At 31.6% G+C, this 13,665-nt stretch overlaps 2 protein-coding genes across 2 annotated transcripts in view; one reads left to right on the forward strand and one right to left on the reverse strand.

Annotated features, from left to right (window-relative positions):
• Nucleotides 1-1,846: 1,846 nt before the first annotated feature.
• LOC129229571 (mitochondrial ribosome-associated GTPase 2-like) lies at nucleotides 1,847-3,205 on the reverse strand. The gene has a single exon (XM_054863902.1). It carries the CDS (start codon nucleotides 3,075-3,077, stop codon nucleotides 1,950-1,952), a length of 1,128 nt encoding a protein of 375 aa, XP_054719877.1. The 5' UTR covers nucleotides 3,078-3,205; the 3' UTR covers nucleotides 1,847-1,949.
• Nucleotides 3,206-3,593: 388 nt separating this feature from the next.
• Nucleotides 3,594-13,665, forward strand: part of LOC129229308 (vacuolar protein sorting-associated protein 18 homolog) — a 138,610-nt gene continuing 128,538 nt past the window's right edge. The window contains exons 1-4 of the mRNA XM_054863591.1: nucleotides 3,594-3,760; nucleotides 8,832-8,965; nucleotides 11,096-11,169; nucleotides 12,720-12,826. Of these exons, the coding sequence (XP_054719566.1) occupies nucleotides 8,882-8,965; nucleotides 11,096-11,169; nucleotides 12,720-12,826 (265 nt within the window). The 5' untranslated portion in view covers nucleotides 3,594-3,760; nucleotides 8,832-8,881. The remainder of the gene's footprint in view (nucleotides 3,761-8,831; nucleotides 8,966-11,095; nucleotides 11,170-12,719; nucleotides 12,827-13,665) is intronic.

A 13,665-nucleotide genomic window follows, 5' to 3' on the forward strand; every position in this document is an offset into this window, starting at 1 on the left:
TTACTTGCGTTTGCTATAAGAGAAACAGTGCAATCGAAAAAATTTCTTGTTAAATGTGACTACTTTATCAAAAATAGTAATGGAAGGAACCGTGGAGCAAAAAATTTTTTTAAATGCCACACCAGCCAATGTGGAAATTTGAATGAGTAAACCTCATGGTCTGCCGCCAAAACAAAAACGTACAAACCAAATAAAAACGATAACATTTTTTGCATTTGCTGCCAAATTATTTTCGTTTTGCTCTTTATTTCACATGTTTTGTTATTTTTTTCCCTTAAAATAATGTCTCGTTTTGTAAAATACTGTTATTAGCCAGAATACGTGACTTTAGCCGTCCCGTATGCACGTTCCCCCGGGACGCGGGACAATTTTTCAAAATACGGAATTGTCCCTTGAAATCCAGGACATCTGGCAACCCTGGTTATTATCCTTAATTTATATTCCTCATTCATTATTACTATCCATTAGACCAAAATAGTTATAATTATTAAATGGGGAATATTTTATTGGAAAAATATTTTATTTTTCATTTTGCTAACACACACACACACACAAAAAAAAAAAAAAAAAAAAGAAAAGAAAAATTTCCACTTTTTATTTGAAGATATAAATTTAGCACCAAAAATAAAGAATAACGTTTCAGTGCAATTTTATTGCAAAATGCATTGTTCTTTCTTTGTGTTCCATGATTTTCCAAACACATTTTCAATTTATTATTTTTTAAAAAAGTAACTTATCTTAACTATTTCACTCTGACCCACATTCCCTTATATTAAGATAAACTAAGGACAGGTAAAAGTTTATCTATTGTAAAATTTTAAAAAGGTTATAGATTTCTATACTTTTCCATCGATGGATTAATTTAGATTAGATTGAAATAAATCTGCAAACAAAACTTGTTACTAAATTTTATACATTTTTTTAAATATAAAACAGAGAAAAGAAAGTTAAAAAATGAATTTTGCTTTAACAATCAGTAGTTGTAAAAAAAAATTTAAAGCAAAATATATTTCGTGTTTTATCAGATCATAAGGACTGAAAACAAAGCATTTTCTTTTTATTCCATTATGTAATTATTTTTTTTACTGTTGCTTTTAATAACAAAAATTGCAAATCAAAACCAGAAGAGTGCATAAATATTAAGGAAAATTACTGCAAATGGAGCAGACATAAAGCTGTAGCCAGAAAGACCGCAAAATAAAACTTTTGGGAGGGAAGAGGAGGGAAATTCTCAATTTACTGAATGTTAAATACCCACACCTAATTAAAGATATTAGTTATAATTTTAACGAAATGGCAATGTAGCTACTACATATTGTCCATAATCTTGCTGAATTGTTAGGCAAAATTTGCTGGTCCCAGCAACCTTCAATTGGGGCGCCCTTGACGCATTAGCAAGGTAGTCATAACGCATTAACAAGGAGAGGAGCTAGAGCATTAAAATTTGTTTTGACATTTAAAGCTTCTGAATTAAAACATAGAAATTTCTTTATCAATCCTGATTTATTGACAAAGAAAAGGATACAGATCACTTAATGTCATATTACTTGATTAAATGGCCAATAGTTTTATAGGCGAATATTCATCTTCATGACAATAGTGCGAAAAGGAAGTTCAACTTTATTTGGCATAGAACATAGCCGAAAAATTTAAAATGTTTTGCAGTGGAATAGAATTTCCTTTATAGTGAAAGTAAAGAAGTTATTAGATGAATATATATATATATATATATATATATATATATATATATAATTACTTCCTTGCATGGAAGAAGGGGTTTATCCGAAACAGATGCATTCAAGTTTCATTAACAACCAAATGATTAAATATGAGTTTGAGGATACTACAATATCTAGCATGTTTCGTAATAGACAAATGGTAAAGGATCAAAACCAATAAAATATATTTTTATTATTTATACACTATGTTTTTTAAAACATAACTATTGTTCACCATATCATAGGTGCATTTCCTTCGTCATACAATTTCCTAATATACTGTAAAAGATTTAAGATGTTGTTACCAAACATTGCAGAGACAGGAAACACTTCAATTTCAACATTACTTTTCAGCATATGGTACTTCTCCATTGCATCTGCTCCTAAATCACACTTATTTGCCACAACAGCATGAGGCTTTCTAGACAGTCCTTCTTGGTACTGCTCCAGTTCAAATTTCAAGTGTTCTAGCTGTCCTAATGGGTTCTCCACGGAGAGGTCAATGACATACAAAATGCCTGAACACCTTTCAATGTGCCTCAGAAACGATATTCCTAATCCTTTGTTTTCATGTGCTCCTGGTATCAACCCAGGGAGATCAGCCACAGCTAACTGCACGTAATCGTCGTAATGGACAATGCCAACATGAGGGTTCAAGGTGGTAAAAGGATACGCAGCAATTTTTGGTCGTGCACGGGAAATTGCTCTTAGAAGAGTAGATTTTCCAGCGTTCGGGAACCCAACAAGACCGATATGTGCCATAATTTTCAATTCAAGGCATAATTTGCGGACTTCTCCTTCGGCGCCCAGCTCTGCGATTTCTGGATGCCTGTTTTCATTGGTTAGGAAAAAATGATTACCATGGCCACCAGCGCCTCCTCTAGCAGCAATGTATTTCGAGTCAGGAGCATTCAAATCATAAATAAATTTGTCATCTTCCTTCACAAGAGTTCCAATTGGTACTTTAATAATAGTGTGCTCAGCGTTGGCGCCATGCATATGTTTGCCTCGACCTCGAGTTCCATTTAAACCTCGAATCACAGACGGAACACTTTCCAGCGATTTCGTAGTACTGCACGCTTCAAAAATGACATGCCCTCCATTTCCCCCGTCGCCTCCCGATGGCCCGGCGAAGGGATTTTTCGGTAAACGTAAGAAAGCGATTTCTCCGTCTCCTCCTTTGCCCCCTTGAACAGTCGTTTCACGGTAATCAACAAAATGCTGAGTTCTGTAATCTGCAGATGAACCTTTTGTTTTTCTTAATGGTTTCGCGGATTTTTTAGCGTTTGAACAAAAACTAAGCACAACACCGTTAGAATAATTCGACCATTTGAGGAAATTTACAACTGGACGAAACATCTTAAGGGTGAAATGTTCGCAAAAGTGATAAACTATTGAAACTCAATATTCAATTTTCGTCAAAACATTGGGTTATGTTTTATTCTGTAGATATAAGCGAAAAATGTGATATCTTTGAAAGGACATAAATAAACAAATTCTCTCGGTTACAACTAACTTTCTTTTTAACTGAATTTTAAACTGACAATTGTTGCGTTCGATGAGTAACCGGAAACACAGCGGTTAAGTAATGACGGTAAAAATGACGTCACCTTCAATGCTTAGGCATCAGCTGACGTCACTAGCTAGCACGTGATCAATCAACCGGTCGCTCATCGAACACAACTTTCAAAAAATTTACATATTGGACATTCGAACGACTGTCTGAATTTTTACTTCCGTTATATAATAACACAAGTAGCCTTTATTTGAATTTAAATCTGTTTTCGGTATAACTGGAAAATTCACTGAAATTATTTACGAAAACCGTAGCCGTCGCTTTTCAGACGCTAGGCTTCCTCGTTGGTAAATAAAGAGGTGTGTTAAAGGGGTTTGAAGGAACAAGAATTAAGAGTTTTTATCTTTTATGTCTTGTAAGGTGAACCAAATGCACGTGAATAGATGCAGCACAAGCATGAAGTTTCCTTAAAAGCATACTTTGTCATGGAAATGTGTACTCTAGGCTCGTGTTCATTGTTTTAGAAGTGAGTTCTATCAATTGCATTGGAATTCCAGGTTCCTGAATTTCATTCTATAATGTATTTTGAAGCTATTCGTAACTTCCCGTGCATTTTGTTTTAATTGGTGTTTGTTATACTTGATGTGTTCAAATATGTTTTGAGTGAAACAGTGGTTAATCCAGGGTTTTGTTCAAAGAAGAACCGGGGTCGCTACTATCGTCTCCGTACCTGTTACTTTCACTGAAGGAAACGAAGAACTAGGGGAGTTATCATAACGTAGAATATGCAAAATTGGTGAAAATTTTCTCCTATTTCTGAGATTAGTTTTCCAATTTGGTGGGAAAATTGTCAAATCTGACATCTTGCTGTCAGGGGTGCCACTGGCAACTAAAAAAGTGATAGGGTTGCCACGCCACAGGGAAACCTGAAGAAACAGGGAAAATACAGGGAATTTAAAAATCAACAAAAAAACAGGGAAAATCCGGGAAATTTCGAAAATTTCCTCAAAAACCTGGAAAATACAGGGAATTTTTTTTCCTTCTTAAATTAAAGTTACAAAAATCAATTCCCAAATATATAAACTCCCAAAAATTAAATAAATAGTAATAATTATAATGAGAATATTAATAAAGTTCAGAAATAAAGTAAAATAAAAAATGGTAATTTTGCTTGAAAGTTTTTTTTAAAGTAAATATTAAAATATTTATCATAAAAATAGAATCTTGAATTTTATGATAATTTAGAGTATGAAATTAGTCGTCAATAATCATTGTTCTGGGTCACTTATACACTTTTAGGTCCATGGCTAAGAGAAGTTTTTTTTTTTTTGAATAAAGAGTTGAATATATTCAACCACTATGCTATTATTTCGGTTATTATGAATTCTTATTTACTTTTCCTTATTTATTTAGAAATTTGTGTTTCGTTTTTTTACCCTGTGGTGAAATTATCAAGATATTAATGTTCTTTTCCATATAATCAGTGCTCGCTCGTTTGTAATGTTTTATTTTCATGCAGGGAAAACACATGGAATTTTTTTTCCAAAATTGAGTGGCAACCCTGAGTGACTATTGCGACTATTTTGAAGAGTTGCAGACTATGACGACTATTTTCACCCAAATGAGGACAAAAACTACTATTTTGTCAAAAAAACTGCTATTTCAGCCTAAAAGTGACTAAAATGTAAAAAATGAGATGGTGTATAAAAAAAAAAAATAAAATAAAAAAAAGATTTAGCTTCAAGTATCATCAGCAGAAATTTTCTAATTTCAAACTCACTCAGGTCTGCCACATTTCGCAAAAAGTTGCCAAATGGGTTAGCACTGCTTTATTTATCGCCATGAACAAGTAAAACAGCCCTTTTTAATTTTTTTCCCCCTCCTGGTGCAATGAGGCACTGGATACATTATTTCTTGCCAACAAAAATTACAAATAACATAACCTCATGAAGGGCTCTGGTTTTGGCCACTGTTCCATAGAGATCAATCAAGGGTTCCACGAAGCACTCATTCTTTTTTTTCCTTTCTTTTTAGACAACTTAAAATATTTATTGAATGAACAAAACTTATACTTAATTTTAAAGTTTTGTTTGTATCTACAAAATTCTATTTCCAAATTTCATTTTTTGTTAGGTAGAATCCATGTCGATTCAACAAGGGTTATAACAGGAATCTCGGATTCTTTTAATTTTAACATATGTTAAAATTCATAATTTTTTTCTTTGTTTTACCCCAAAAAATTCTTAGGCCAAGATACAGGCCGCCAAAGATGGCTGTCCTGTCATGATTTCTCACTTGGGATTTTTGTCAAAATCTTTTAAGTACATTATCTCAGGAACGTTAGAACATATTTTGCTGCGGTTTGCTTTACTTTAAAGAATATTTTTTCTTGTTTAAAAAATATGTGCAACATTTTGAAATATGTGCTTTAGTTTTTTTTCCACAGTCTTTTGAAAAAAAAGTTTAAAATAATGTTTTTCTCAAATATGTCAATTTCAAAACTTTTCATTTTTTTACAGTTTATTAGTACAACTGAGCACTAGGTTCCCTGAAAAAGAGAACTTCCACTTTTTCAGATTTTAGAGGCATTTGAAAAAATTAAGGTTTTTAAGAAACTCTTTACATATTACAGATCTGAAAATTCAAAAAAAAATTTCACAACAAGTGGCCGAAAAACACTTTTAATTAAGTTATATAGCGAAATTTTCATATTGAGTTGCCATTTTATTCAGGATATAAAATTAAGTGAGAACAACAAAATGATATTGTGCTTAACGATTCTTTTGGCGCTATGCTGAAAGATTGCGTGGGGAAATACAACAAATCGCTGGAGATTGCGTTCTAGTTTTGATAAAAAAACAAACTCCTGGATAAAGTAGAATCAAAATGAGTTTTTTTGCTATGTAACTTAATTAAAAGTGTTTTCTGGCCACTTGTTATAATTTTTTTTTTTTTTTTGGAATTTTCAGGTCTGCAATTACGTAAAGAGTTCCTTAAAAAAACCCTCTTTTTTTTCAAATGCCTCTAAAATTCTATTAAAGGAAAACGTGGAAGCTCTCCATTTCAGGGAACATAATGTTCAGTGATACTAAATAAACTGTAAAAAAAAGAAAGTTTTTTGAAATTGACATATTTGAGAAAAATGAAAAACATTTAAAATTTTTTTCCCCAAAACTAAAGCACATATTTCAAAATATTGCATATGTTTTTAAACCAAAAAAAAAAAAAAACTTATAAATAAAACAAACTGCAAAAAAATATATTCTACTGTTCCTGAGATAATGTACTTTAAAGATTTTGACAAAAATCCCAAGTGAGAAATCATGACAAGACTGCCATCTTTGGCAGCCTGTATCTTGGCCCAGGAATTTTTTTGGGCGAAAAAAAACGTGTACAGTCGGACCTCCATATATCGAAGTAGCAAATTGACGGAAAAAAATTCGATATATAGAAATTTCGATATATAGAAACAATTTGTTTTTATCATAAAAATCTCCTAAAACATTAAAATTAAAGCTAATTTTCGTGCATGAAACCCAATTTCTAATTTATACGAGCATTGGATTAAGTAAAAGTTAATAATTGAAAAATTAACAGAAATTACATTTTTGTGCCTTCATACATCTTCATTCTTCGGCAGTTCAACTTGATTCGCCACATGAGGAGATTTTCGTTTTGACAATGTAATCGAGAGAAAAGTAAAAAAATCAATCTACTTAACTTGAATGATTTCTACTGAAGCTAAAAAGACTAGGAATGATAATCAACAGACAAAAAGGATAACTTGAAACTGATTTTACAGTGTTACTGGTTACAACTAAGATTTGAAATAAACTTGAAGGAATTTAAGAACTCCAGAACGGAACAACGACCTATCTACACACCCCTCAAAGCCAGATTTCTTATGAGTTTCTTAGCAACCTTTAGCAAACATAATTTTCTCCCCTAAACCTTCATTTTTCATGAGACAAACAGTCTAAAGTTTAAAAAAAAAATCTACAAATGTCTCAAAATAATTTCAATATATAGAGATTTTTTCGATATATAGAAACAATTTTTCTATGTAATGAACATTAAAATTTGCTGGGATTTCGATAAATAGAAAATTTCGATATGTGGAAGTTCGATATATGGAGGCTCGACTGTATTTCTTATTTTTTTTTTAAATGAATTTTAACATATGTTAAATTAAAAAAAAAGAGACTATCATGTTACAGCCCTTGTTAAATTGACATGAATTTTGCCGTTAATTTTCGAAATATGTTTTTGGACATTACAAAATTTTATCTGAAATAATTTTTACTTTCACTGTAAATAAAACGTTTCAAGAATGTTGCTTCAAACTATACTACTTATGAAAAAAAAAAAAAAAAAAAAAAAAACTGGTTCCTCAAAAAAAAAAAAAAAAAACAGCAGGTTATTTAAAAGGTTTTCACTTATTAAAAAAAAATTAAGAAATGCTGCTCTGGATCATTAGCTTCTGGCAGCTCTGCCATTTTTCATTGAGGATTTTGGGATGAGAAAGATTTGCACCAAACTTGTGCTTCGTGTTTGCCGAGAACTTGACAAAAAATGGCATCGTAACAGTTCCACAGCCTCCCTACAGCCCTGACTTAGCCCCAGCAAACTTTTTCCTATTCACCAAAGTGAAACCTGCCCTAAAAGCCTCAAAGGGCGCCACCACGGGATCCTGAATGATGTCAAAAGGGCTTGCACGCATACTCAGAAGGATATTTTGGTTCTCGACTTCCAGGGAGCGCACAAAACGTGGAAACGTAGCCTGCAGAAGTGTGTTGATGCTCAAGGAGCATATTTTGAAGACTACTAAAGTTATGTAGCAAGATCTCTAATAAATTATTTTTTGTGGACTTATTCTCATTACTTAAAATACACACCCTGTACATACGACTCTCGATTACTTGAAGCATTATAACTCAAATATTATCACTAAGTTTTCATTGGGTCCCAAGCTCTTGAGAAGACTATGGGAACTCCCTGTAACTCAAAGTACCAACAACTCAAGGACTTTAACTGGTCCCTTGGGATTTTGAGTTATCCAAAGTTGACTGTCACAGCTGTTAACATTCTTATTACGAGTTTAAGAGGTGAAATTTTCTGGATATTTTCCACTTATTTTTCGGTGTAAAAACAGTGTCGGTTTCACTCCTATGAGCCTTATGCCCGCAAAAAATATTCAAGCTGTAAAAAAATAAGCAAAATAAAAATCTTTGAAGCATTGCATTGCATAAGAGTTTCATCTTAGGTATTCAGTAAAAAAAGTCCTGTATTAATTTTTTTTCAAGTTTCATTGTAGATTTTGTCAAGATTAAAAAAGAAATTAAGTCTGCTTTTATATTGTACTAAAGTATATTTATGTTTTGGGATACACTGCTTTCTTTTTTTATCTGCTTGTCAAGACGTTATTAGTGGGGGGGGGGGGGGGGGGTGAACCCCCAAAAAGATTGCTGCTCCTGATTCCCCTCCCCAATTAAGGGCCTGTATTTTTGATGTGCCATTTTCAAGCAAACTGTTCCTGTTTTCAAAATGTGTATTTAGATTTGTTTAAATAAGATTATAAAGTATTTTTTTAATTGCAGAAAAGGAGTATTTCTTATAATTGTGCAAGAAAGTATTAAAGTAATCTGCAATGGCTTCTCTATTTGATCAGTATGAGCAAGCTACATCAATGTCTTCTGGCTATATGACGGGAAAACCAGTGATACCAGAAATGGTTTGTATTCTGTGTGTTTTTTTTAAGTTTTTTCTTAGAAAATAACTTAACAGTAAAGTGAAACAGTTAAATATGACAAATTTTACTTTAGTTGCTAAGTCGATGTGTTTTTGTGCACCCTCTTAGAAACAAAAATTTCAATTAAAAAAAAAGAAATAGAACAAATTTTGCAATTCTTCCATCATCCTGTCTTTTAGCTGACTGGGATTTTGAAAAAAATATCTATAAATTTTACAAAAAGTAGGGTGACACAGGGAATTATTTGTTAAAAAACTTCAATGTTTGGTGACTAGGGTGTAAAATTTTTTGGGGGGGAATTAACTAGGGTTTGGAAGTTTAGCCACAATGTCTCCTACTCGAGATCATGTAGCAGGGTTTGTACGCTCCTTCAAAACTCCTCCAATACTCCTTCATTTAGGAAATTTTTTTGAAGGGCCCTTCAAACTCCTTCATTTTCGTCTTAACTTCTTCAAAACTCCTTCTTTTTTAGTTCAAGAGTACATAATCTTTCTCTATGGCAGTAACTTAAAATATTTCGGGCAACAACTAACTTTGTAACGAGGATGATTTTGATGTAGTTATTTCATATATTTAATTTTTTCATAAAGGTGTGATTTACAAATTGAGCACAGAAGTTGTAAAAGTTAAAAATGAAAATATTATTAGAAGACTAAGATATTTCATAAGTGAAGTAAAACATGCTTAAATGCTGCTTGGCTATTTTTTTCGAGTTGAATGATTATTGCTTTTCCCTCCACCAAACTCTCAGCAGCAACAGTCAGTTTGTTTAATTTTTTTTAATATTTAAAGATACATAAGAAGAAGTACTACATTAAGTGATTGTGTTAAAAAAAATAAGTAAATTGTAGTTATGTACGATATTGTAAAAAGGGTCATCCACATCCACAAGTGATGTTAAACCTTGAGGTGGAGACGGATTCAAGAAATTGTGACAAGGGGAAGGGAGAGGGTGACAAAAAGTGACTTCACTTAGTTATTATAATAATGTGACATGTGACAAGAAGAGTAGTAAGGTGAAGTGTGACACTTTGTGACAAAGGGGAATGGAGTCAGATATATTGAAAACACAAAGTAACATCACTTAAGGTTAGCCCATTAGTACTCCTTCAAAATCTCATTTTACTCTTTCAAAACTCCTCCAAAACTCCTTCATTTTATTTCTGAAATTGAGTACGAATCCTGATATCATTTTTATCAATTTTCTTCTTTTTGTTATTGGTCTTGTTTCTTGGCCTACTGCTCGGACTTTGTTCTGACTAAAATAAAAGAAAAACAAAAATAATTAATCTTGTAGTAATTTAAAATTTATTCATAAGTTTTGTATTTATAAATTCTTTAGGAACAACTGAAGTAAAAAATATTAACTAGTTTTGGAAAAGTTGTAGCAGGACATAGAAGTAAAATGATGAAAAAATCATTCAGGTGTGCTGTGCCTGAAGGAACAAGAACTGATCATGGTCAGAGATGCAACACCATTTTAGTGCAAATTACAAAGCATGCCACTATCTTAGGACTAACCATTTTCATTAGCATCACCGTATTTCTTACAGCTACTTGTCAAATAATTTCTGTTAACATATGCGTAGCACAAAAAATATTACTACGTAAAGTATTGTCTGACACATTTTTGTGACAGAAACAAATAAGTATTATTTGCAAGAATTCTGTTCTTTTCCAGCAGTATATTGGGTAAAAGCAGCATGCAGCACTACCCTACAGAAGAAGAAAAAAAAAAAAAGAAAAAGAGCAGTCATCATTAGCTGGTACAGTGCAGTCAATGAATGTCAACATAAAATTGAGTGACATTGTAAATAATTGTTGCACACTGAAATTAGCCTTTTTTTGGTTGTGTATTTTGCAGTTGAAAAAAATTGGTACAATGAGTTCAAAATATTTATTTAAAAGAGCTTTTAATGATTAAATTTTTCTCTAGCTAATAGGTTTTTTTATTGTTCCACCACACTTTTAAATTGAAAATATGAATTTTGTAATATGTGCTGTTGTTATGCATTCAATCAATTTCTCATGTAAAGTGCTTTAATATGTCATTGAACTATTAAATGTTTCTTTCATGATACAAAGTTTTAGTACAATAACTTTTTATTTTAGACTACAGCTGGCATTATAAACGCAAATTTAGAAGACGATATTCCCATGTTCAGCAAGAAAAGAATCCCGTACAGGTAAATTACTAAAAAATAGTTATGTATTAACATTAACGAAAGCTCGGAATAGTTTCACCCTACTTGTACTTAGAACTAGCTGTATCTGTAGTTTGTTTTGTAGCCTTCTCAAGTGTAGTGGCACATCTCAAAAAAAAGAAAAAAAAAGCATAGGAGAAATCAAAAGTTACACCCTATATTACTTCTTACTACAAAAGCACAAATATTTTTGATGTTCTGTGTACTGGTTTGTTTCTTCGGCCTAAATTAATAGCTTACAATTAATGATTTGATACTTTTGATTATATTGCTTATTAACCCCATGCACCAGGTACGTAAACTTCTTTTGTGCAAGCTCTGTGGCAGGAAATGGCATTAAATTAAGATTTTAAATCATTAATTATATTTTTTCATATTTGAGATGTGCCTTTATTACAACCAATAAGGGATTTTTTCCAACATTTAGAAGCACCATACATACTAGCGTACAAGTTAAGCAATTTAGTATAAAAAAGTGTGGTTTAAAAGGGGGGGGGGGATCAGCTTATGGGTGTCGGGAGAAACTTATAAAAAAAATTCCCTGAACAATTCTTGGGAAGAAAAACCCTATTCAAAAGAACATTTGCCTGATTTTAGTTCAGCCTTTTTAAACAAACGCTAAAGAAATCAATACTCAAATATCAGGAATGATTTGGTATGGCCCAACTATGAAATCAAGTCTAAATAGTTACAGTAAAAGACAGACTTCTCAAAAAATGTGATTTGCGAATCTTTTTGATGGTTGCGTAGAAATTTGAAAAAATAAATTGTAACATGACTAAAACATAAGATTTTATTGATATTAATTCAAAATAAAAGCAACAAATACTGTAATGATGAAAAAACACTCCTTATAAAAATTATGATTGCAGAAATGGAACTATTTTAACACAAGTAAAATAGTCGCACATTTTTGTTCATTAGTATGTTCAACACATTTCATTTTCCTTCTTTTTAAAGCGTTTATTTTCAGAAACTGCCGCAAAACTTAAATTTTTTCCCCGGAAAGTAGGGGCTTGACTTACCCCTGCTTTTTGATTCTCCCCCCCCCCTTGATTTTGCTCCTCAATTAAGGGGTCGGCATATACGTGATATCAACTTACACCTACGCATATACAGAATTTATTTCAGATGAATTGCATATATCTGATATCTGTTGCCAAGTGTAACATATTTCGAATAAAATTTCAAGTTATATGCATGCATATGTGCTTCGGTTTGGAGCCTTCAGTAAGTTCTGCTTTTTATGGATATAGTTTAGATATTTTTGCTGGACTGTAGTAAAAAAGATTTGAAGTTAATATATTCACACACATATTTGTTTTATTTAATTAAAACTTGCTGTTTTGTTGTCTGACATCTTTACATCTCATAGAAACTTAAAATGAGCTGTTGAATCGAGTAGTTCACAAAATGAATTGTTATTCAAAAGATTAGTTTTTTTTTAAAAATTCTATTAATTTACTTTAAATTTCATAATGAAATCTCCTTTTAAACCTTTGCCTTTTTAAAACTTTTTTCTTAAATTTTAGTCCTACTGATCATGTTACCCATATGGCTGTGTGCAATCTTCAATTAGTACTAGGGATGCGGAATAAGATTAGAAGAATGGATTTAGCCCAACCTGACAAATACGAAGGTATTATTTTGTTGTTTAACTTAGTTTATCTGCTCCCCCCTTGATTTGTCGTAGTAGAATAATATTATTTTTTTGTGAGAAATAAAATTCAAGGTTTAAATCTTTTAAATTTCAGGAAGAACAATATTTGACAAATCAATATATATATAAAAAAAACCTGCATACAAAAACTCTTATCATTCTGGACATAAAATCAGTGAAAATAGCAGTTTACTAAGTTTTTTCTATTCACTGGTATTTTATCAGTTGACACATGTTTTGAGAAAAGAGCTATATCAGATAACAAGATTAACTTTTAATGTTGTGAAAAAAAAAAATTATGAAAACCAGAGACTTGAAATTTTGCCTGCACTGCTGTGATAGACACAGATGTGATATCTGCACATTTTGACAATTTTTACCAGGTGGTCATTAGTAATTTAGTTTACTTAAATCTCAAGTTTTTTGGCAGTTTGTGAAATTCGAAATATCAAAATGAAAAGCTATAGCAAAAAAGTGGTATCTGCATATTTTGCGTAGTTTGCTAAACCAATTTCAATGTAAGTGACAAATGTTAAGCCTTTAAAGTTGTATCTAAGCAGTTACCCCTTTTTTCCTTAGTAATTATGTGGATACAACTTTTGTACCTTAGTAAAGCATCATATTTAATAATGTAGCAGTTTATGGTAACAAAGTACTAAAATTAGTTTACCTTTTAATAGTTGATATAGGTTGTTAAATAAAAACTAATACAACTTTGCATAAATATTCTCCTTCTTCTATTTAAATTTTTATTTAAAATGCAAATTCTTAAAAATGAAATGCATGTAAAATATTCACATCTAAATCTTTTATGTAAA

The sequence above is a fragment of the Uloborus diversus genome, chromosome 9 (genome assembly GCF_026930045.1).
Source record: "Uloborus diversus isolate 005 chromosome 9, Udiv.v.3.1, whole genome shotgun sequence".
In the NCBI taxonomy this organism is placed as follows: domain Eukaryota; kingdom Metazoa; phylum Arthropoda; class Arachnida; order Araneae; family Uloboridae; genus Uloborus; species Uloborus diversus.